This window comes from Rhea pennata, chromosome 2 (assembly GCF_028389875.1).
Source record: "Rhea pennata isolate bPtePen1 chromosome 2, bPtePen1.pri, whole genome shotgun sequence".
Taxonomy (NCBI): domain Eukaryota; kingdom Metazoa; phylum Chordata; class Aves; order Rheiformes; family Rheidae; genus Rhea; species Rhea pennata.
This window is the reverse complement of record NC_084664.1, coordinates 21911103-21935128: the sequence shown is the minus strand read 5'-3', so window position 1 is coordinate 21935128 and position 24026 is coordinate 21911103. Positions and strand designations below refer to the sequence as shown.

Genomic DNA, 24026 nt, shown 5'->3' with positions numbered 1-24026 from the left:
GAAAAGCCCGACGCAGACGGAAACTAGGTTGCGTTCAACAGTCTTGCTCAGTGCAGGTCTTGGAGGACAAGCACTAGAGACGTTGCACACGCGTCCTTAGCTTGGCTTACCCTTTTAGCACAGAAGCCAGAGATAAGTGAATATATTTTCTAGCCTACACATTATGACATCAGTTGGGGGATGATGCAGAAAATTTAAATTGCTCTTGTGTACAGAGTGGGGTAGAAAAAAAATGCACAATTTTTGTCAATGGTATTATGTTGTTGTATTTAACTTGCAGTCCATGATAGTCTGCATATTTTTTTCTGTGTTACTGCTGGTCTAGCCAAGCTGCTATTCATTTCATATTTTTGCATTGAATTTTTCTTTCCTATTTATGATACTCTGTAAGTCTTTGAACTTTGTTATTGGTTTCAAACTGGTTTATATCCATCAAGATAATTTTAAATTCTAATTAAAAACAGTTGTGATTCCTCCCAACTTAATGTTATCCATATTTTCTTTAAAAAAAAAATATTTTTCATTTCACCATCCAAATAGTTAATGACCACAATGAATTATATTAAATTCTGGAACAGACCTATCCAGAGCCTTATTTAATATGTTCTTTGAGTTTTGTAGAAAAATATTCACAGCCATTCTTTAAATATTTGTATACTTATTTCTATATCCATTTGTATGCCCCTTTTATAGTAATTTAATCTATGCCAAATTTCTTCAGTTTGCTCAAAGAATGCCCTGTGAGATTACATTAAAAGCCTTAAGAAAGTCAAATCACTTCTACTTTTTCAAAGCTATTTACTATGTCAGAAAGAAACAGATTACACTGGCTGAATGTGACTTGCTCCTGGTCAGAAGCAGTTAAAATTGGTTTCTTGCTTTCTAATTCTCTAGCTGCTTACAAGATTATTATTAGAAATTTGTTCCAGTGTCTTATGAGCTGCCAGCTTTCAGCTGATTGGGCTATAATTGCATAATCTATATTTTTCATTTAACCATGATGTACATCCTTATTTGTTCTGTCAGTTCTCTAGTTTCCCACACGTTCTCCTCAAATTCTCAAAGTTAATAATTAAAAAATATTCTTTCAGTTATGAACCCTTAACTTAAAATTTCCTGAGTCTCTTCAAGTTTCAGAAGTTCTGGCCTACGCATTTGTTAAATTGTTCTTCTGTTCTGGCCTGTGTTTGCATTCACAGTTGGTAGTATTAACAGTCCTGAACATCTGATTACTGTTAAACTTTTCTGTGAAAACTGAACTAAAGAAGTTTTTTTTGACCTCAGTCACGTGCCATTTATTATTTGCTCATTCCTCCCATTAAGTAATGGGCTTATACTTCTTCCTTCTATCTTCTCTTTAATCTTTACATTTCGTATGGATTGCAAAAGACTAAAATACAGAATAAAAGATAATTTCAACCTATGTTTATATATGCAAGCATATTTGTACCCTAATGCACTAAAATTTCTGTAAATGTTCAGCAAAGTTGCCAAAACCATGCAAGTGCACTCCTCTTCAGAAAAAGTGAAAGGTGATCCATTACTCATTGCGGGGGAAGAAATCAGCATTTGTTCCCAATTAGTTGCTGAAATGAAGGAAGCAGGGACAAAATTATGAGTGCAGCTGCACAACAGTATGCGAATGTACCTGTAGAGAAATGTCAGATAATAATTTTTCTGTTTTATAAATGGAGTTGAGAAAAGGTTGTGGTTGTCTCTTCCACCCTTTAGATTAGAGAAGCATTATTGTGTTAAACATTGCAAGGAGCAAAAACGCATTTCTCAATTCTTGCAAAAAAGACTTTTCTCATAAAAGTTTATTCTTAGTTGGCATTATATTGCAATAAACAGAATAGAGTTGTGATATTTTAATAATATCATCCTATCCTGCATCATTCAAGTAAATTTCAGGAGAAAGTACTGAAAAAGGCAATATATTGAGCCTTCTAAAGGACCAGAGAAGTCAGGAATGTGTTAAAGGAACAAGAGGGATTAACCCATTTGTATCACAGCAATGAAAGAAACCAACAAACAGGATGAATGCTACAGAGAAATGTTGCAAGAAAGGGGAAAATGGTGTTATTGGCTCATGGGAGCTGTATAAAATCAGAGGGTACGATAGCCAATTTAAAAAGTTGCTGCAGCTGAGACATTTACTGCCTTCAATGTAAGAGCGAGCCCTAGAAAGTGTAGATACTGGCAAGTGTACAGAAAATTGAGTTTAACCTTGTAAGCTGTTTTTATTAAAATAAGTTAGGGTAAACGATTGCATCGGGGATGGGCACCTAAAGAAGATAATTGCATGCTGACAGAATTATATAGTATCCAGATACATCCAATCAAACAAACAGTAAATGTACACTATCCATACAAGATATGCAAATATGTTTGGAGAATGTATGTATGTGTTGGGGGGAATGCGTGTGTGCCTGGTCATATTAACCAAAGCATATTTAAAGTATTATTTGAGAGCTCACCACAGGCTATTTTCTTTAGTCTAATTGCTAGTATATAATCCTTTTCTGTGTCTTATACCTGGCTATTGTTGGCTAATATCACTAATAGATTTGCTTTGGAAGCTGAACTGTTCAGTAGAATGAAGCAAGTTTTGTGCAAAACAAAGCATTCTTGACATTGAAAGACTTCTGCTGAATAACTATCACGTGAACAAGTAGAGAAATGCATTTTATACGGATGAGGAAGCTCACAGTTGACTCATTTCTGCAGTCATGTATTGCCATGTGGCTTATCCAACTCTGATCATTTACATCATTTAGTGCTTGGAATTGAAGCATTGGCTTGGCCCTGTCTTGCGGTTTTCCAAATCTTTCAACATTTGCTCAATAGAGACTTAGTCTTTTAGCTTTGCAAATGTGTTGTGATAGTTGAAGCCTAGATAGAAAAGGAGGGTAAGTGATCAGCTATTAGTCACTAGGCATATCAGTATTACTCCTTTTATTCAGACCTCTTGGCCCATAAAATAGTGGATGGCATCATCTTCTTTTTTTCCATTGCACGATAGGAAAAAGAAACAAAGCTGTCCTTGTCTGTTGCATCGATAACATTTCATTTACTTATCGTATCCTCCTTTTATTCATCTCCTGTAAGGTAAATATCTCAATTCTGTCAATTTCTTTCCACATAAGAAACTTTCTGTTTCTGTTATCCTGCTTCATATCTTTTTTTAAATCGCCTCTAATTCTGTAATATCCTGTGTGAAAAGATTTGACTAATACTTTGTATAGTGTCATAAAAGAGGTCTCACTGTTAATTCCTGCAATACTAAGTCTGTCTGTAGATATTTCTTGTATTAAAGTTTATTCTTTTTTTTTTTTTTTTTTTTTTTTTCTGTTTTGTTGTTGGTTTTACTCGATACTGGAGCTGACTCTTGAAAGGGTTTTATTTAGAGAACAGAAATTCATATTGCTACATTCTTTTCTTTAAGCTGACCTCTGCACTGTCTACTTACGACCAGAAGCAGAATGAGCATGAGCTTGTTTTCATCAGATTATTGAGTCAAAAGGGCGCAGAGTGCCTGCATAAAGCATGCTCTGCTGTGTTCAGCACTCTTACTTATTCTCAGGAGCTGGAGCGAAAATGGGGATTGAAGTAGTTCAGAACACGGCTAGGGCTTGTTCAGTAATAGTCTGTTTGTTTGTTTTATAGATTAACAAAAAAATTTCAGCACAGTTTATTGGGTAATTCTGACAGACCCAAAATTCAATTTGAAGTAAGAAAACTAAATCTACTGATAAAAAAATCTTAATATACTTCATTAGTTATAAAAAATAAATTAATATTGAGAGAGCCATGGCTGTTTCATTAATGCCTCTGGAATTTTTGCCCTCAGTTTCAATGAAACTCCATGTATTTTGGGAAATATGTTGCTAAGTCTGGCAGAAACAAGGCTTAATTTACAGAGTAATACACTGAACCTCTAGTTCTTCCAAGGTGCCTCCTGATAATTATATGATTAACTTGGTTAATCATAGTAAATATGTTTTGTTTTCTCCTCTTTCCTGTAGAGTCCAAAGCAAAGTTTGCAAATGAGCATGTGAGGTTGTATTTTCTCTTGTAGAGAGACCAGGTATACAGCAGTGATCTGGCTAGGAATGAAAAGACCAAGCATAAACAGTGGTGTTGATAATTTACAGGCAGACAAAAATTAACTTCATAACGCCATGTTTTACATGCTACAGGAAGAACATATCTTGTGGGAAACCAACATAACGACTAACAAGGAATGGATCAAAGTGGATGTACAATTACCAGAAGGGCTAGAAAAATTGAAGGTATGAATCAAAAAAGCAAGTGCTTGATTTTTTAACACAATTCACCTTATAGTTTATAAAGCTCCTAGGGAACTTAGCAACTTATTAAAATAATATGTATTCTGAAAGGCTTGCCAGTTTAAATTATTTCAATGTGAGCAAAGCTCTGGTTATAGCTCAACAAAAACAGTCTGCCTGTTTACATCCTGGAGCTACTAGCTTTAACAACAAACAGGAAAATGTGTATGTGTCTCCCCATACTTTAGTTACGGTCTTCTGGGTCCATCTCAGCACATTGTAATACAAATACCATTAAGTGGGAGGGTGTGAATGAAGTACATGAGATTTCACTGGAATGACGTTAACCAGTAATTGTGGGAAAGAGTCTTCTCCTTGAATTTTCAGGTGGAGGGAAGAATGCAAATTTGTAACTATTTAGTCCTTTAATTTATAAAGTTCTATTTTAAGTAATTTTATATTTTTTTCATAATTCCATAAATAAGCTAGATATTTGACTGTCTCAACTGTCAATTGAAAAAATAACCTCTGTGAAAAGGCAAAAATTAAGCTTATTACATACATTGACATTTCTGATATATTAGAATGAATACATTTCAGCAAGGCAGTAGATTACGAGTACCTATTATAGCCCATCTCTCTGATTTCCCATAAGCAAAAGGGTAAATAAAGAACCAGATGTGTGTAATGTTATCTATAGTAACTAAAAATGAATAAACAAAAGGGTACTGAAGGTTCCGTTAAAAATATCAAAATTGAGCTTTCTTGTACAAAGACCATACGGATCATTTGGGTTTAAGGAGGGAAGGATGCTGTCTTTAATTTACCTAGCTATGCAATATTTTCACTGCAGCATTCTCCCATTTGAGCTAGTAGAGAACTGATAACATTTGTCATTTTGAAGAAATTGTCACTAGTGGAAGACAGTGACATAGATCATTCTTATTTCTTAGAGAGAAAACATCTCTCAAGATTTCACTCCAACCTAATTTGCAGGCTTTGGGGAGTGTGTTAGTGCCTTCTGCTTTTGCCTTGAACCGTGTCTGTTCTAGTTTCCTTCTATTTTGTCTGAAACTCTTGTCCGGTTCCCCTTTCCTTTAGCTATATCTTTTCTCTCTTGCACAATTATTTTCTGAAATTCCTGTCTCCTCCCCTGACCTTATCCCTTCTGTCAAATACTACAGCTCTGTTTTTGATTTCTGCCTCTAAATCCTGCTCTTGTCTCTCAGTCCTCACTACCATTTCCATCTTCCTCTTCCCCGTGAATCTAAGCCTGCTTCCTCGTCTTCGCTACTTTAGCTCAGACAAAAGAAACCCGGAGCGTGCAAGTGGGATAACGTCCTTGCTTTCAGACCCAGAAATGCAGGGATCCACAATGGCAGGGAGCAAGATGTGTTCCTCCAAAACCCCACTGCTTTAAAACTACTCACGGAAAGTGGAGTCAGTGGAAGGGAACAGCGTGGGAAAGGGAAATGCTCCTTGAATCTCTATGCCTATGTCAACAGTGGCCAAATAAGCAGCGTCAGGGCACAGGCCCAAGGACTGCATGGGATAACCCATATGATTAAAGCGCTGGCGCGGTCCCTCGGTTTTGACTTGAGGAAACTGGCCGTTTCCCAGAGAGTGCCTGGAGCAGTTCAAGCGGTAACAGCAGGCAGGGACCTTTCCCAGCTGGTAGTCTGCATGCAGCCACCTTACCTTGTGAGATAACAGTGATTAGTTGCTGAGCTATGTTGTGCCAGTGGGTGCCCCGGGAGAGTCCTCAGACCATTTTATTCACCTGTATGAGCGTAACCTAAAATATTTCTGTCAATTTCTGCAAAATGAGATAGAGACTTTGAAGTAGATTCAAGAAAATCTTCACAGGTTATTTATGCTGCTAAATTTCAGGTCCTTCCTCCAAAGCATAGAGCCATTGTAGCTTTTCAGTCAAATGGTTATGAGATTTAGTGGGGTTTTTTACGACAGTCTTTTGCTCAGCTTCACTCTTAGAACGTGTTGAACCATTTTAGTAGAAAATTTTCAATAAATTGAACCTCAGGTAGGCATACAAAATTTTAGCTTCCAATTTAAAATTTGGAATTATTTTAAAAACTTCATAATAGAAAACTCCCAGTGCATTCCCAGAGCTTTATTATTTTGTGGAACAAAAGATTGATTTCTTTGTGTTTGTTAATGCAAATATTTTAACTGTAACAATCCACAGCTTACGTTTAAAGGAGCAGTTCAGAGCAGAGCAGGTTTTATCTGTCTCCATAACATCCAGCTCATGGACACTGAGCCACCGGAGTTACCAGATTTCTGCTCCTCAGACAAATTCAGCTGCGCTGACGGCCAGGCTATCGAAAGAGGATCAGCCTGCGACTCCCACCCAGACTGTCCCGATGGAAGTGATGAGGCCCCAGCAGCTTGCTGTAAGTAAATCACATTGCTTTAGGAAGACATGGTGCTGAAGGGTGTTGTGAAACTTAATCAGATATATCCAAGAAATGGCTTGAAAATTTACAGATTATTCAGGCAGCCTTGTGCCTGCGCTTTAATGATGTACAGATTCGTGTTTATAGTACATTCTACTCTCATGCATTTTTCGTCTTTCCACTTCTTGCTATGTTTCTAGCCTTGGCAACATGTTTTGGATCCAAATATGGATTTTTAAGTGTCTGTAGAAACACACAGTTTTGAATATTTTTGGCTAAATATATTCATTACATATAATGTTCATAACCTATACTTCCCTAATTTTGAGAGAGACTGAAATCTGCCTTGGGATTTGTTGTTTGAATATTTGTATGATATATTTTCCTCATAAACTTGTTTTAAAGTAACGTTAATGTAGTGGCAGCTATAGTTCAGGAGCTGTATCTTTCTCATGTTATTTTTATTTGAAGGTTGCTCAGAAGCCATGTCTTCAACTGTGCAATGAACAGAAAAAAATAATTAAATTACTGGAAGATGTCTGCAATACTTCTAAAGTATTTTAGAGCTCCACATGAAAGTCATTTTAGAGCTGCTGTAGTTCTAAAATGAATATTATATGACATATATCTGTGCATTTGCCTGTGGCAGCAGCACTCTGAGCCTTAAATGTACGTTGCAGATAAAAAATGTGCACATACTTCAGATACTGGCAATGATATACATTGCTGCTGGGAGATACAAATTAAAATTCTACATGCTCTCAATGCATGGAGGATGCTGATAATTTTTTAAAAAAATTCCTTGAGAAAACTTTAGGAACTCTCTGTGACTATGAGGTTTCTTTTTCTTTCTTTCTTTCTTTCTTTCTTTTTTTTTAACCTTGCAGTCTGAACCTTTAATCTTCTCAATAACTTAAACAATTATGCAGGAGCCATCACTGAAACAGGTAATATGAGCAAACATTTAAACACCATTTTAAATAGAAAGATTTATCCTGTTTTAGCTCTGGGTGGGATCTCAACCAATTTTAACATCTGTAGGTTTTTCCTGTTTGAGATGTGTTTTTCATTTTCACAGGACTTGATTCTATGCTGCTAACTGTGTGTTTGCTGACAGGCATATGGAGAGCTCTCTTATATGTTTTAGGAAGAGGAATGGAGAGAAAGCGAACAGTATTTTATACATTGGATTTTATTTTTTAGTGATTTAGAGTTCCAGCTGAAAAAATAGTGATGAATATTGACCAAGAATCTAGAAGAATAATCTTGGGATTTTAAAAAGTGATGAAAATTAGTTGTCCTAGTCAAGGAGTAACTGTTGCTACACAAAGTGAAAATAAAAATAATCCTAAACACCTACAAGTAATTTTTTTGCTATTATATTTTGCACACAATCTATTACACTTTCTCATTTAATTTTCATTTCTGTGCCTCAGACATTGAGGCACAGAACATTGACATAATGCAACTGAAAGAGAAGTGAGTAGCCTAGACGTGTACTCAGAATTATAGTGCAAAAACAAGAACTAGGTGGAATTCACTCTTGAGAACACTACTTCCTTCAAGCTCATGTGGAAGAGTCAAAAAAAACTGGAAAGTAGACAGAAGAAAGATTGCAAAGGAAGAGTTAGAATAGCCTGGAAGTCCCAGAGCTGTGTTTTATGGCACCATCAAAATTAGGGTGTTGTGGCAAGAGTCCCAGTGTGTGCAAAACTCTCTTCAATTTTGCTGCTTAGCATTCCACTCTCTGCTGCTGCCTCTATGACTGACTTTGGTTTACTGTGTGTTGCTGATTCTCAACTGATTCCTAGTATATTTTAATGTAAAAAAAATCCCACACCTGACACACAGGGATTACGTGCTTCACTGTGTTGAAGGACTCTCAAACTAAAGATGCAGCACCTTGTTAGATCAGAGAACAGAGGTATGCCAGTCAACTCAAAACAGGGTGAAAACTTGCTTTTCTAAAATGTAAGTGGCTCATAGAAGTACATATACTACTACGATGACTGCTGGCTGAGATAAAAAAAAATGGGGGAAATAACTATATTTAAAATAATAGTGATTGTTTTAAAAATTGGTCCATTTTAATGGCTGATACTGTTTTGGATACCTCGTAGACTCCTTTCCTGAAAAGATTATCCTAAGGGTGGAACTGGCTCTTCAGCAGTTTGGTTTGCTTAGAAAATTCATCTTTCTGACAGTTTCTGCAGAAGAACAAGAGACCTGAAGTACAAACTGTTCTTTATTTGTGTCATTTGTTCAAGCTTTCCTCCTGCTATGTACATTTTCCTCATGAACTTGAAATTTTCCTCCATGATATTTTGAGTTCTTTTTTCACATTAATTTCAAGTAAAAATTCCTGTCTGGTAAAGTAGTGCATATTTTTGCCTATATTCTTGAATGTGTTTTGGCATCTATCTTTGGACATATCCTCAGTAGTTTCCTTTGATGAAGTACTCTCATGATACAGAGCTGGCAGATCTCCATACTGAATGAAAGCACAGGCAGGCAGCTGTTACCTAGCAATGTGAAGGATCCTCCTGGTCTTTGAGGATTTTCTTTGCCTCATTAAAACAGGAGGGAAAAATAATGTTTTTCTTCATTCATGTTAACTTGACACAAATGGTCCTATAAAAATGCAATTTATTACAAGAACAAATGGGTATGTTTCAGAATGCTTCTCTAACTTTCTGTTTATTCTCTCCACACTTATGTATGTATATATATCAATTTAGCATATAAGAATTAAAAGTCTTTGAAAAATAAGGAACTTTTCTTGGAAATACTCACATATATGCATAATTGCTTACTTGAGAAGTTCCATTGAAATCAATGGATCTAATGAAGTGAGTAGATTGTTAAATTAATGTTTTTACTATTAAATTCTGTTTTCATTACATCTTATTTGACATCACTTATCCGAGATCACTTCTAAATTTCTTAGTTCACAATGAAGGCTAATAAATGATCAAATCCTAGTTAATTTATTCAAAATGGAGAAAATGTAATACAGTTCCTAGATCATTTGAGGGATAAAGAAACTCTTTCATGCTGATGTTTCTTTTTTCCCACGTAACATAAGGGAACTTTTTCACTAAATGGCATGCCAAATGATGAAAATATCAAGCTTTATGCTTATTATTATTTATATGTAACATGCATAATACATATAAGCATTTCAAATGAATCACTACCTAGGATTTCTAGCCACTTGGCAAGGAATCTAGGAAGCACTTGCTGTTTTCAAGTGATATCATACTTGTAGTAGTTTTTCTGGAAATTACCTGCTCATCAGCATTCATGGAGGTGCAAAATGATTTTGGGGTTTGGCATCTTACAGCTGTTTCTGAAAGAACATCATCTTCCTCTTATTAAGTCTAATTAAAAGCTTCCTTAAAACACCAATGTTCAGTTTAACTCTTCTGTTCTGCTTCTTTACCTCCAATAATAGATCAGATATTTTTAGGCCTACCTAAGGTTTGTATTGTTGCATAGAAAGTATGTTGAACCAAGGAAATTTGAATAACTTTAAAAATATGGTTTTTTTACTGCTGTATAGTGATTTTCAATTATAAATTCTTGAAAGTTTCTGCAATACATGAACAAATATATAGATCATTTTGTTACCATTCAAGTTTAAGTAACATGTTTCTTAGGCTGAGTCATTTGTTTTAGTACATGCTTACAAATTTACTGTGAAGTACACACTAATTTTCTGGGATTGCCAGTATCCGTCCATCAATCTTGTATGTACACATGGAGAAAAAGAAACTAACACCTATATTATTGTAATGGGCTTCTTCACTGCTGCTCAACATGGTGTAGCAGCACCTTTGTGTTTTACTCTCATGGTTTTAGTAAAGGTTGCTTTTTTCTTTTTCAATATTTACTCACAGCCGGCGTAGTAATACTAAGGTGGATTTCTTCAGAGAGTAAGAGCAGGTCAGCAAGATATCAACTTCCTATAGGGTTCGTAAAACGTTTACTAAAATACATGCACTTTAAAAGATCTTAAACTATGTTTTGTTAATTCAGCCATAGCTTAGTTGTTCAAAAGGTAGAAGATTAGCAGTCTCATAATACAGAAAACTTTCAGGTACAGAATTCCAGTCTCTCTCTTAAGGAGTCAATTTTATTTTGATGGAATGAAACAACATCTTGGAGGTTTTCTGGAGGACCTGTTGATTCACGTATGGTTATTCTCTGCAGATCCAGTGCTGACATGAGATTTTCTTAAAACTAAGTCTCTCAACCCTAGGGAATGCAAGTGAGTAGTTCCAGAAGGGGATGAGGTTAGCTCACCTAAGACATCAGGGTCCTATGAGATATCTGTCTAGTGTCTTGTGACATAAAGAAATTCAGGCTTGCTGGCCTGGGGCCATCTTTCTGCATAAATCCATTACTTTAAGGTAAATAATAATCTATTAATGAAAAAATTAGTCTTCACAAACTGTGAGGGAATGTGTAGCAATAGTGAGTATAAAGGTATACATATAACACTTCCATTTCTCAGAATATTAAGCTTCAGCTGGAAATGCTGAAATATTAACAACAAAGTAATCACATTGTAGTGCTTTGATGATCACTAATGTTTTGTACTCAAAATTTCACAAGAACGTGGGTGCTTCCATCACAAGGGCAGCATCCCAATTAATTCAGTGCCAGGACTCAGAGAAGCACGAACCTGATGGAGAAAAGAGCTATGTGTCTTCAGTTGTGTTCACTTGATCAAGCTGTCAGAGTAGAACTAAAAAGCATCATGTTAGCAAAGTTGAAGCAACGTTAATTGGCTGGTAACTCAGCTGAGCTGACAGTACTGCTCGGTTTTTCTGCGTAAGGAGCAAGGGGAGCTGTATAGGTAGAATGAGGTAGAAAGAAAGCATTTCCTGCTAACCTCCAAGTGCTCTTGGAGTATATGCTTTGTTTGCTAGTTATTTAAGAAAATGTGGCAAATTGGTTCACGTTGATGATTTATGGTTTTATCGAACACTTATTTCTTGAAATTAAAGTGGAAGAGTTTGGAGAATGTTTTTCTCCTGGTTAGATCCCACTGTCATTGCAGAACTGGTATAATAATTTAATGCTTGACTAGCTGAGAAATGTTAATACACCTACAAAAAAAAACCAGGTTATATTTCAAATTAGGTTTGTTACTAAAAGGAAAGCAAGTGGTTGTCTGTCTTTTAATTTCCTTTCTCTTTTGCTGAAATGCAAATAGATGCATGTCAAAATGCATGAGGATTCACTAGTTTTGCTTTCAGAACGTGGAACATCTTTCTGCAGTTTGAATCCTGTGAAATTGTCGCAGAAAGGAAATAACATAAACTGTGATGGTAAGGGATTCAATAGGAAGGAACATAATATACCCAAAATATACTTTCCCATCTGTTCAACTTACATAACTGAAGTAGAACTCCTCAGAAAATATAAATTGTCACTTATTTTTCAGCAATTGCCGATGATGCATTCCCTATAATTTCCTGAAGGCCCAAATAAAAATATTGCAAAGGGCTATTTATAATGAAAATTATGCAGTGTTATGACAGGGAAGGAGTTTATTAATGTTTAGGCAGTGAAAAGATATGCTGAGAAATTGTCTCACTTGGATTTGAGTGTCAAATTAAGTGTAGATTTTTTTTTTTTTTAAACTTGATTAAGCATTTGCAAGCACCTCTTAGCTTTTAGGATCAAGAAAGGATAAAATTAAAGTGAAACTATTAACTCAGGCAATTGGGTTTCACTTGCATTTACAGTCTAGCTGTTTCCTAATATTAATATTTTATTAAATTTTTGTTTATTAACATGAAGTATTTCATTTCCATATACATTTCCATAAACTGCTTACGGTAGAGCAGTTGGAACTGGTAAATGTCTTTTGCTCAGTTTTTCTGCATGATGATTGTATGTTTCTATAGAATTTGTCATTTTAAAAATGCAAGTGCAGTGAAAAAGAAAAAAAAAGTACCATCTAAAATTTGTTGTTGGCATATACTGTATATGCCAACATATGTATATATGTATATACATATGTATATATGTAACATATGTATATATGTATATATGTTGGCATATACTTAACTAGAGCTGGAATTTGTTTTCTTCAGAAAACAACACCATGAGTGTTCTTTGTGCCTTTATAGTTGTATTTAGGCTTGATTAGGGATATAAAAAGTGATTGAGTTAAATAATTTGATTTTAGATTGTGTCTTTTTGTGTGTGCATTATCCAATGCATGTGTCTTCAAACAAATAGACCATGTTTATACATTTCCTTCTAAATCTGAAGTGTTAGAAAAATCTGGCTTGGTATTATCCCAGGAAGAAGAAAAGGAGCAGGATTTGTTGGATGAAGAACCCTGGATTTGATGACATGGCAGAAACTTACTGTCTTCTTTCCTACTGAGTTGAGGAGCAAAGCAAAAAGAATGCATATTAACATTTTTGTTTTAAATGAAGAATTATCCCAAGAATATACCAATGTATATTAAAGCTTTATTGCCTTAACAAACAGCAGGTTTCAAAGTCTGGATATCTGCTCAGTGAAAAGGGGAAGAATAAAAACATTTAAAAGTATTTTTATAGTTTTGAAAAGCATTAATTTTACAAAAGCAAGATACTATAACTTCACTGATACTTATGATTTCAACTGAAAGTGAATTTTTGTTAAGATTTCCAAAGACTTATACAAAAGCCAGCTGCAGGCAAATTTGAAGTTTTCTGTGCAAAGCATGAACTCTTTACAATTTAGCCATTAAAGTTGTAATTTTTGCTTATAAAACGTGGAATACCTTTTTACAGTCTGATGTCAGTAAAATCTTCATGTTGATTTTCCTTCTAGCTTTTAATCTGAAACAATGGATCCAAGGAACTTTGTACATACGTACATATGTACATATATACATATACATACACATATATATATAAAGCCTGAGAAAGTTACCTACAAAATGAACTTGCAGCTGAATATTTCAATTTTAAGTGATGTTAAACTCAAATGAAAACATGAGAGTTCATAAGAAATTGCTAGCTCTGTCTACAGTTTATAATAATGGCTACGCACTCTATCAGCATAATGTATCTTTTTTAGTATTCTGTTCCCATTCTGTTCTGTCTTTTTTGAGTGTTGTGGGGCAATTTTCAATTGCTTGCCATTTGACAACCAGGGAGTACCTTTTATTGGAGAGAAAATAATGTGCAAGGCTAAAATCAAAGATACTTGACAACAATAGATCTTTTGATGTTTTGGAAAGAAATGAAGAACAGTATCATTAAAAAGCTCCCACTATAGCAAATTCTAAGTATATCTATGTATTTTATTCAGGACTTACCTAATTTACTATCCTTAACATAATATAATTATGAATGTTAGTGCAGACGTGTTTCAAGCCTTTCTCTCCCTCACCCTTGAATTAGATAAAAGTAAAGTGAATCTTTAGTCTTTATTTTGCACCTTTCAGTAATCTGACAAGGAAGCCATAATGTGTATCTCTAAAGACTAGAGGTTCAATGAATATTTTAGATCAGTGAAGGGCACAGATAGCTAAGATCATGAATGAAGTCCATTCATGGTACGTGATTCTCAGGTTTCACCCTTATTGTTAATCCAGAGCAGTTTTCCTGCAAAGCTCTTTGGTGGTTTCAGTAACAAAAATTTTGATAGTCTCAATTATAGTGGGATATTTTCATTATAATTTCAGGCTTCAGCAGCATGGAACAAATACTTCACAGTTCACTTGAGAACCAACCCACAGCTTAGGCATGTTCTCAAAAACTAACTACTCTTCAGAGTAAGAAATTCTATATATCAGATTGGAACCATATTTTCAGTTGTCACCATCTCCATAGAGACGAAGGGAGCCTTGCACAAGACTTTTTGCAGTAAGCCAGTGTTGTGGGAGTCACTGTCTCAATGTGCTGAGGAAAAAGTTCTCCATCTTTATGTTCTTTGGACTCTGTTACGTGAGCATAGGATGTCAGTGCCTGTATATGATCATAAAGTATTCATATCTACGCATGATATCATTCAAATGATCTAGTTTTCATTGTTAGGTGACAAAAGTAGGGATGATGTTAACCTAGTGCTTTTATGTAAAAAAAATCTGGAGCCATCTCCCGGCAAAATAATAACAATGAAAAATCATACTATTGGCTGTCAATGTGAAAGATGGTTGTTCCATCACACTTCCCCTTTCCCGTTGACTGGCAAGAACAGTGATGTGCGTTGGTTTTTAGCACATCCTTGCTGCTTTGCCCACTTTGTTAGTACATAATATTAAATACAGTTAAATTGGTCAGCTGTTCACTATGATCCAGTGCAAAACTGTTAATGTGGCACTGAGCCAGATTAAATGACAACAGATCTGATGTCATTGGCATGTGAAACGTGCTGTTATTCATATGATCATAATGACTTTTCTGTAGGTTCTAAGTATACGCATTGAAAGGAGAGAGAGAGAGAGAGACCCACCGTAAGGTATATTATCCATCTATAAAATATGAACTAACGGTTAGTGCCATCTTGATTTCTCTTTCAGATTTAAACAGTTATATTTACTTTGGTCTGAGTTTTCCTTCTAAGAACAGGCTTTTGATGCCTTAGTGTGTAAGTTCCTTATATCTATGTTGTCACTTATTGATGTCTTTTTGGACATTACCATGTAGTCTCTTCAGTTAGCTTCTTAGGTAGAAGATCTTTGGCAGGGTTTGAGGAGGCCAGAGGAAAGAGGTGTTTAAGCAAAGAATGTTTGCTTTTTTGAGTCACACTGGTCATATAAAGACTGCTTAGCCAAGCACAGTGCCCAGAGATTGTATTTAATTAGCATACAGCACAACAGCTTAGACTTAGATGTCAGTTTGCATATTCTACCTTAATATATTATCAATTGAAGTCTGCTTAACAAGATATCTTGCCAAAAGCCACAGCATTCTGTAATTAAATAAGTTTAATAAATTTAATGTTTAACTAATATACTGCACTAAATAGGAAAAAGCATACTCCATTGGATTTTAATGTTATGTAGTGAATCTAGTTAAGAGATACTGATATAGTAATTTATTTCATACCTTGGGATTTAATGGCTCGAATAACCTCTTTATAACAGGAAGAACATTGTTTCAGGACATAACTACCGTGGTTCTTCAGCAAAGCTGTATTTCATTTTGTATTTGTAAAATCTGAAAATCGCAGTAATAAATATAAGCATGTCTGAGGCTGATATAATGGGATAAATGTGCCATGAAGTCTAGAGACTGCCATGCACAGTTCCAGAGTAATTTTTACAATTGTAGTAAGTGACCCAAAGAATTAAGTACAGAATTTTTTGAAGCTGTTCTGGACTAGGGAATGAAACTCTTGCAGTTTGTAATATTTTATTATCAAAATAGTTATTTTTATTCTAGAAATGAAATAGAACGTGAACGTGTTATACAATTTATGTGGATCTAATCTATATCAACTGAGAAAATTTGTTTGCAGTAGAGTAGCATTTTACATGGCAACAAAAATTTCCAGCAGACCTAAGTAAATAATAAATTTAAATCCATTTTCAAAATAACTTAACCATGAGCTTATTTCATCTTTATTTTCAAGGTGTTTAAAGTACTAGAAACATTTGAATTTTTACTCTACCTTTGTGATCAACTTCCCAGTAAAGTTCATCTTTTAAAAATATATAACTTCAAATTCATAATTTATTGGGAGGCTATCTATAGGTCTCATCTTTATTTAGACTATAGCTAGTTATTTTATAGGTGGATTCTTTTACTGTTCTGAATTCGATGATTAAGAATGGAAAGACCTTCCTGATCTATTACGTATATTTTAAAACTTTTTTCCTAGCTGAACAATATAGATTTCAGTAAAAGATATCAGTGATTCTTCGATAAAACTCCTTTTACATCCAAATATAAGATGTCAATAGTTTTGGCATTAAATTGTTGCATCAAACTCAACATAATGATCTCTTATTGTTGTTCTTCTCACAATAGCTAATTATACTATGTGCAATTTTGAGACTGACTTCTGTGGATGGAAGCCACTAAGTACGGCTGATGCTCAGTGGAATATAACGAAAGGAGAGGCTCCCCTTGACACAGGACTCCCTGACAGAGATCATACAACTAATGCTGGACATGGTGAGATCTCTTTTTTTTTTTTTTTTTTGATTATTTTTCTCCTTCTATGATGAGTGTTCATACTTGTAGAAAGATATCACACTGATGAATTTAGATTAAAAATACATACTACATAATATATAACATAATTACCATAATATAGAGAGCTTGTCTTTCAGCCTTGCTATTTCTTAGATTTCATCTTTGTTATTTGGTTACCGTGCCTTAGCAACCATCACTTTTTGTTAGGACATCAGTGAGGTTTGAGATTTGATGCTGCTTTCAGTTTTTTCAGATACTACCCATTGAACTGACATAGCCAGATTTGCGTATACAATAAACATCTTTGTATCACTCGTAAGCCATTCTTGAAAATATAACTGGATGAAATTTTCACTGCAGGTTTTTGTAGAGTGCAAATAAAATTTTCAGTTCTGTCCAGGACAAATAGAGCAAGTGTAATAGCCTTTAAACAGTTATTTCACCATGAGTTCATAATTGCTATAAAATACATTCAACTGAAAAAAGATGATCCCAACAGATGACTGGTTTAAAGTTTTTTTCAAAAGGAAAATGATATTATGGTGTGCTACATAACACTGAAACTGCCTAGCATGTTTATCATTGCCGAATAATATTGGCAAATATTCTATGAGTTTAATTTATTAAAATGTATTTATTATGCTTCAAGAGCAGAAGATTGTTTTAAAATTTGAGTTACAGTCCGATATCCCTTTGAGTAGGACAAGGATCAGAACAAGAATTTTAAAAATGTTAATATATTATGTCACAAACAGAACTCATATGCTCGCATTCAAGGAAGGTGAAATATAACCATTTCACCACAAACATTCAAAGGTAAAGGAATTCCAAGACTAAAATTTGCCTGAGCAAACACAGAGGAGTTTGAGCATGTGTACACATGCTATATCTTAAATATAACTGCATGATCATATACCCCCTTATCCACTGGTCTCGAAGCAGTGAAGTACACCAAAGAGATGCTGCTCTGAGTACCTATTTGATATTTCATTTTATTGTCACTCTAGAGTGAATGGCATGGGTCTGCCTTACTGCATCCTCTTCAAACTGCATTCCCTTCCAACTATGTTCCCTTAGTAGAGAAGTAACAGCTTTCAAATACTTACAGCTCTGGAGAAAGGCCCTATGATACGTCTTTCCCACATTGATTATTCTAGGTCCTAAAGAAGTTCTAAAGGCTACCTGAAGAATCACTTGCTATGCTTACTAAAAAGCGTGTTAACTTAGCACAGGCTGACCTATATGCTTCTGCACTTAAGCTGCTTTGGTACCTGAACCAGCTAATTTTGAATTAGATTCATATCTCTGTACATACAAAGTCGTAGGCTGCAGGTTGAAGCATCTACCTCAAGCAGATCTGTAAGCTACTGTACAATGCAGCCCTCCCAGTCCTAGTAATGAAGCCTCCCCACATAATTTGGTTCAAAGGTCTTTGAGTAACATCTGTTACTGTGCTCTGTGTAAACCACATCACAGCTTTTAAATCCTGTACATGCTAGTTATTCTCTTTACAGAATGGGAATGAGGTTCTTTTGGCAAGTTTTTGCTAACATTAAATCAGGGATACTGTTCTTTAGATTGCAGTAGTTGCTTGTAATACTGCAGAGTGTTCATATCTCTTCTCTTCTGGAGAGGACAGCTGCAAAATCTGAATAATGAAGATCTTAACAAAGCTGTTGTAGAGCTTCGACTGCAAATCAAGAGTGCCTCCTTTGAAGTACCCTTGTATGCCAACAACAGGAGCTGCCCTTGCGTTGCAGAGTGCAGCATGCCTGTTTGTACAAGAAGCTGTAATGGTCACCTCTTTCTGCCAGTCTTGGCAGTAATTATTCACTCAGGGCTGGACCTAATCTTCTGCTTCATTATCTGTCTATGGGAAATAAATGACTAAGGAGTATGGCTGTGGCAGCACAATAGCTGATTTTCCAAGATGTAAGGCAATAAGCGTAATATCAATGTGCAAATAAGACTGAGCCTTTAGTGTTATTTTGCATAGAGTTTCATTAAAAAATCTCAGTATTCAGTGAAGACAGCACTGATGGTATTCAAAATATGCTGCTTTATGGCCCCTTGAAGATGTTTATCCTTTCCTACCTTTGTCTGAAGCACATCTGCTGTAGTTCGAATCCAAAGGCAGTTTGTTTGCCAGAGTTCAGATTAGATCTTTAATTAAGCTTTCATCTCCACTAGCACAGACAACAATGTCAAGCCTGCCGACCTCATGAGAAAATACAGCTTTTTCTATTGCCTCCCGTTATTTGCAACATTGTTGGCATGCTTAAAATCAATTGTGCTGTGCTAAGAGTGAATACTGTACCTTAAAGGAAATTAATTTTAATTCCAAATTCTACTTGTAAAGTTGTTTAAGCCAATTAGAGTGTATCTATTAGGAATACCAGCTGAGGTCTGTGTTGTTTGACCTGGGCACTCTGTGTTCCAGCTCCGACCATGACTGCACTGGGAGCGGAGAGGCAGGGAACGTGGAGGGGATGGAGGACTGAGGTCTTAAGGCTTTTACCTAAAGAGGGCGGATGAAAGAATGTATCCAGTGGAATGCATTCTTCACAGTGAAGCCCTTGTAGAAGCAGTATTTGAACTTGTTTTTCAGTGGTCTCTATTCATTTCCTCAACTTTAAGTGCTCATAGGCACCATGAGAGGATACCCTCGTTATCCAAGTTGCTGAGCTACTGTTTTTTCCTTCCCCTTCTTTCTTTATCTGTGGACTCGTGTCTGCTCCTGTGTGGAGCATGTTAATTTTAGTGGGGAGGAACAGCAGGAGCATTTAGCAGCTCTTGTTTCGTCTTTTATCTATCTAGATACTGGTTGTCACTGTCTATTACAGCATCCGCCTAGAGAGGATGAACTGAACCTACTGAGGCTGCATTGAAAGGGATGCAGCTCCATACGTTTAGGTGTGTGAATGAGGTCCATGTGCCCGCGGCGGCCTTAAAGGGAGAGTTAATTTTCTCAGGTGGCTGTTTGCTGTTGGACATATTTCTCTGAATTTGTTTACAGGAGCATACATTTACTTTGATGGATCACAGCAGAGGAACACCGAGCTGGCCTTGTCTCGCCTGGGGAGCCCTTTCCTCGTCAAACTGTCCCCTGGACTTTCCTGCTGCCAGGTAACTGTTTGATATTAACTGTCCTTATTTTTGTAATTTACCAGTCACCTGAGGTCCATATATAGTGTTCTTCTTGCTATAAGAGTTGTTTACAGGAAAACTGGATCTGTTTCCGTAATGGTGGAAAGAATTACAGACTGACTCTGGGAGGAGGGAAGTGCAGCAGGCTTTTTACTGCATTATGTTTGTATCTAATTATTATTCAATTTAAATCATCCCAAAGTAACTCAGCATTTAAGACTGTACTTATTTTTTTGTATGCTGGGAAAAACATGGCTGAACAATATTAGGGCCACGTGCACTTGCAGTCAAATCAGCCTGACTTACGAGCAAGAGTGGGCAAAGAACCACTCTGTCGTCTGTAAGCAGGAAATACTTTTGCCTCAAACGTCCGTAACAGTAGATCTGTTGTTTGAAGTTATTACACAGATTAGCCATGCTCTAGTGACTGGAGAGAATTACCTAGCATGCTCCTAACACATAGTAAGTTTTAATCGATGGTTTGTGGAGGTTGTTCTTTTTTAAAAAATCTGATCAATGCGGTGCTCAAGAGTTTACCTCGAAGTGTTTTTCTGTGAAATGTGGGCTCTGCAGAGGAACGCAAGAGTAGCAGGATGGTGGTTGATCTGACAAACTAGAAAGCTGCCAGAGAGAAGCAGATCAAGGAGTGCTAGGCAGTAGAAAAGCCTTAGATGAAAAACAGCAATACTATTGTTTGGCTAATGTTGGAAATTTCAGCAAAAATTGTAGATTTAAAATACAGCTTAAATAAATCTCCCCTAGCATGATACATGCACACACACACACACACACATATATATGCACAGACATACAGCCACACACGCACTACAACAGAACATTTTTAACTGAACTTTTATCTTTTTTTCTTCCAGCTGAATAAAGTGGCTACTGTACAATTTTAGTACACTCTTTTCCTTTTCCTGAATCTTTTTTATTTTTCTATTCTGTAACTTCTCAAAACTTACTAGTTTTGCTAGGGAGAACCTAAGATATGTATTTAGACTTTAGACTGGTTGCCTAATTTTTGAAAATCAGTATAAGCTAGAAACTGTGATCTCACCTAGGAAAATCTTGTTTAAAAATAAAAATATCAGAAAACAAAGTCAGCCTGTAAGACACACAACCAGTAGTAGAATCTTTTTCTAGCAGGACACGGGCTCCTTAGGTCCTTATCAGTGAATTGGTATTAGACCTGAAGCAAGTGTTGGCTTAAATTAATCTGTTTTATTTGAAGTTGTACCTGACTAGGACTGTGCATGCCAATGAATTACTAGCTCTCGCAGCTGAATGGCTGTAACTTCCAGCCGAGCAGTGGAAGCCTTTTGAGCAACTGAAAGGCAACCGCTTGCTGTCATTCTTAGTGCTTAATCTTTGCATTTCATCATAGCATTGTAAGAATCAGAAACAAAATAAATACCCACGCCATGGCCTTTTTTCCCACTGAGAGTAAAATAGAAGCTCTGCAAATTTCAGGAAAGATTGCTACTGCAGGGAACGCAGAAGGCGTTGCATGGTCCCATTCAGAGCTACGCCAGACCAGCGTTCGCTGATGTTCGGGAAGGCTCTAGCATGCTCTCTTCATCACTTCTTGCTCGCTGGGGTGATAATTTGGGCTTTGAATATCAGGAATACCCTAACGAGCTCTGAACCTTGAGGCTTACGTGATTCCTTCCGGCTCTTGCACCTGCGGCAAACACGTCGCGCGGCGTGCCTGCTGGCAGCATGGCATTCCTGCTAGCACCGCTCAGCCTGGCTGCGGCCAGCTGCGCTGCCCTGGGTTCAGCGGTTCTTTGGAGCATTTGGGCTCCTTACTGTTTTCAGCCAGTTCGAAATAAGCTGAATAGCAGTCTGCTAACATTCTAACCTACCATAAAAATGTAAATTCTAATCCTTTCAGATCTGCTCTATCATTAACAAATAGTCTGACTTTAAAGTGACTTTTCTCCAGTAATGTAGTGAGTGACACTTTGACAAAAGAGATTTTTAGGCAGTTTCCAAGTTGCTGTATTATTAAAACTCTGAGGGCTTCACAACAAGAAGTTTGGGATATGGTTTAATTTACAGTAGAGAATTAATGTGGAATAGTTAGCAGAGAATACTGATTTAAAAATTTGAGAACAAAGATTGCCTGAAGGCTCAGGCAGTTTCATTTCTCTTTTATAAACTTGAATCCTGAGTAGACAAGCAGCTCTTGAGGTTAGATGAACTTGATCTTAGAACTTTAAGGTGAGCTGGGCACAACTGGTATGTGAATCAATGAGTCCTTCTGGTTAGATCTTTTGCAAAGGTTGATCTGTATACAAAATAAGCATAAATGTGATGATCATATGTATACATTTACCCAGTTCAACGTTAACTATAATCTCTTTTAAAAAAAAAATTTTATTATGCACATATTGTGCTATTTACAGTTCTCAGACTCAGTAAAAATGAGTGCGAGTCCTTTTTCAGCCATGCAAGTCTGTTTCTGGAGAGTGGAAGGTCGGCTTTCTGCCACGTTTTCACGGCAGAGCTTTAGTTCTGAGAGGGAGCAGTACGGGTTGCTCATTAGGACATGTTGGTGCATTAGGCTGCGTAAAAATGTGTGATGTTGCCCTCTGTTGGATGTCCCACTGAGAGGATAAAGGGATCTACATAAAGAGATCTATGCTTATTAATGGGTTTACAACTTCTTTGGCTCTAGTTCTTCAAAAGAAAAAAAATAGAGTTGAAGGATAACAATTTTATATTGTGCCTTACTGATGATTGAACCTCAGAAGTGATTTCTTTCTGAGCCTTTTTGTAGTTGAGTCTTTCTGCATCTGTCAGCTAATAAACATCTACATTTAGCTCAGGTTTTAGAATTGTAGAAACAAATTTCTAGTCTCAGCTCTCTCTTTAAGGCTGATTAATGGACAGAGTAATCTCCCTAATGTGGATGATGTAGCCATAGAGAGTAAGGATAATTTTATTCTATTCCTTATGAAATGAAAACACAGCACAAATAATTTATGTTTGAAAAGCTATTTGATAAACACAAACCTTACTTGGTTCTAGTTTGCTTACAGTAGAGTTCTTCAAACAGAAATGTTTGTATACCTGCTCATTTGTGTCCCTTAGGCTGCCTGATGAAGAAAAGAAAACGCATGAACATATTTCAATTTACTAATAGACTCTGAGATTATCTGGTACAATACAAAATTTTCAAGAGTAGGAGAAAAAGAAGCACTATGGGGAACAGAAAGGCCAAGTCCACCAACCATGAAGGCAGCAGATCTTAAAAAATAACGTGTGTTGCAACAAGGAGTGTTTCCTTCATTAATTGCTGTTCTACCTTGTCCAATAGAACATAAATAAAAGGAAATTCACACATAGCAAAAGTGTATGTAATATATTTGGTGTATTTGACAATTTTATGGCTAAATTAAATTCAAGGCTTGATGTTCACATCAGTAGCAGTGAATCTTTATGCATACTGATCTTCAGGCTAGTAGTTAATGTTTTGAACTTAAGCAGTTCTCAAATTCATCAGTCCTGCTCTTCAACTTGCTAGATAGAAAAAAGTCTTTAGCTTTAATGCGACAATTTGTCGAAGAAAAGACTTTCAGAATCTGGACACTCATAATTGCTACTTCCGTGTCGTGTTAGAAAAGAAAAAGAAGTTAATTTGACCATCGCATATTCTTGAGTTAGTGCTTATGGTTTTACATGGATTTATTGTTCTGGAAATAGGCTCGTTTACTTTCAAGTTCGGCTTTGAAGGTTGGGTTTGCCTTTTGTCAAACTGTTCTGTTAACTCAAAGTGCAATAAAAAGCCCTTCCGGCTAAGTTACTCAGCATTGCTCTCCAGCACAGTTACTCATTTCACAAAGTATTGTAGCACTCAGAAGGAGGGTCCTGGAAGACTGCAGCTATGTTCAAAGTACTCCACACCAGTACACATATGTTGAGTGGATTCACTTTCCACTTAAACTGTGCTAGTTAAGGATCAAGCAGACTATGGAAAGTGAGGATTATATTCAAACAGCTTTTCGAAG

The 24026-nt window shown here is 36.1% G+C and overlaps 1 protein-coding gene across 1 annotated transcript in view; it reads left to right on the top strand.

The window, feature by feature from the left end:
• The window catches only part of MALRD1 (MAM and LDL receptor class A domain containing 1), a 278695-nt gene that overhangs the window by 26555 nt on the left and 228114 nt on the right, over positions 1-24026 (top strand). The window contains exons 8-11 of the mRNA XM_062567604.1: positions 4200-4292; positions 6496-6703; positions 16696-16842; positions 19880-19989. Coding sequence (XP_062423588.1) covers positions 4200-4292; positions 6496-6703; positions 16696-16842; positions 19880-19989 — 558 coding nt within the window. The remainder of the gene's footprint in view (positions 1-4199; positions 4293-6495; positions 6704-16695; positions 16843-19879; positions 19990-24026) is intronic.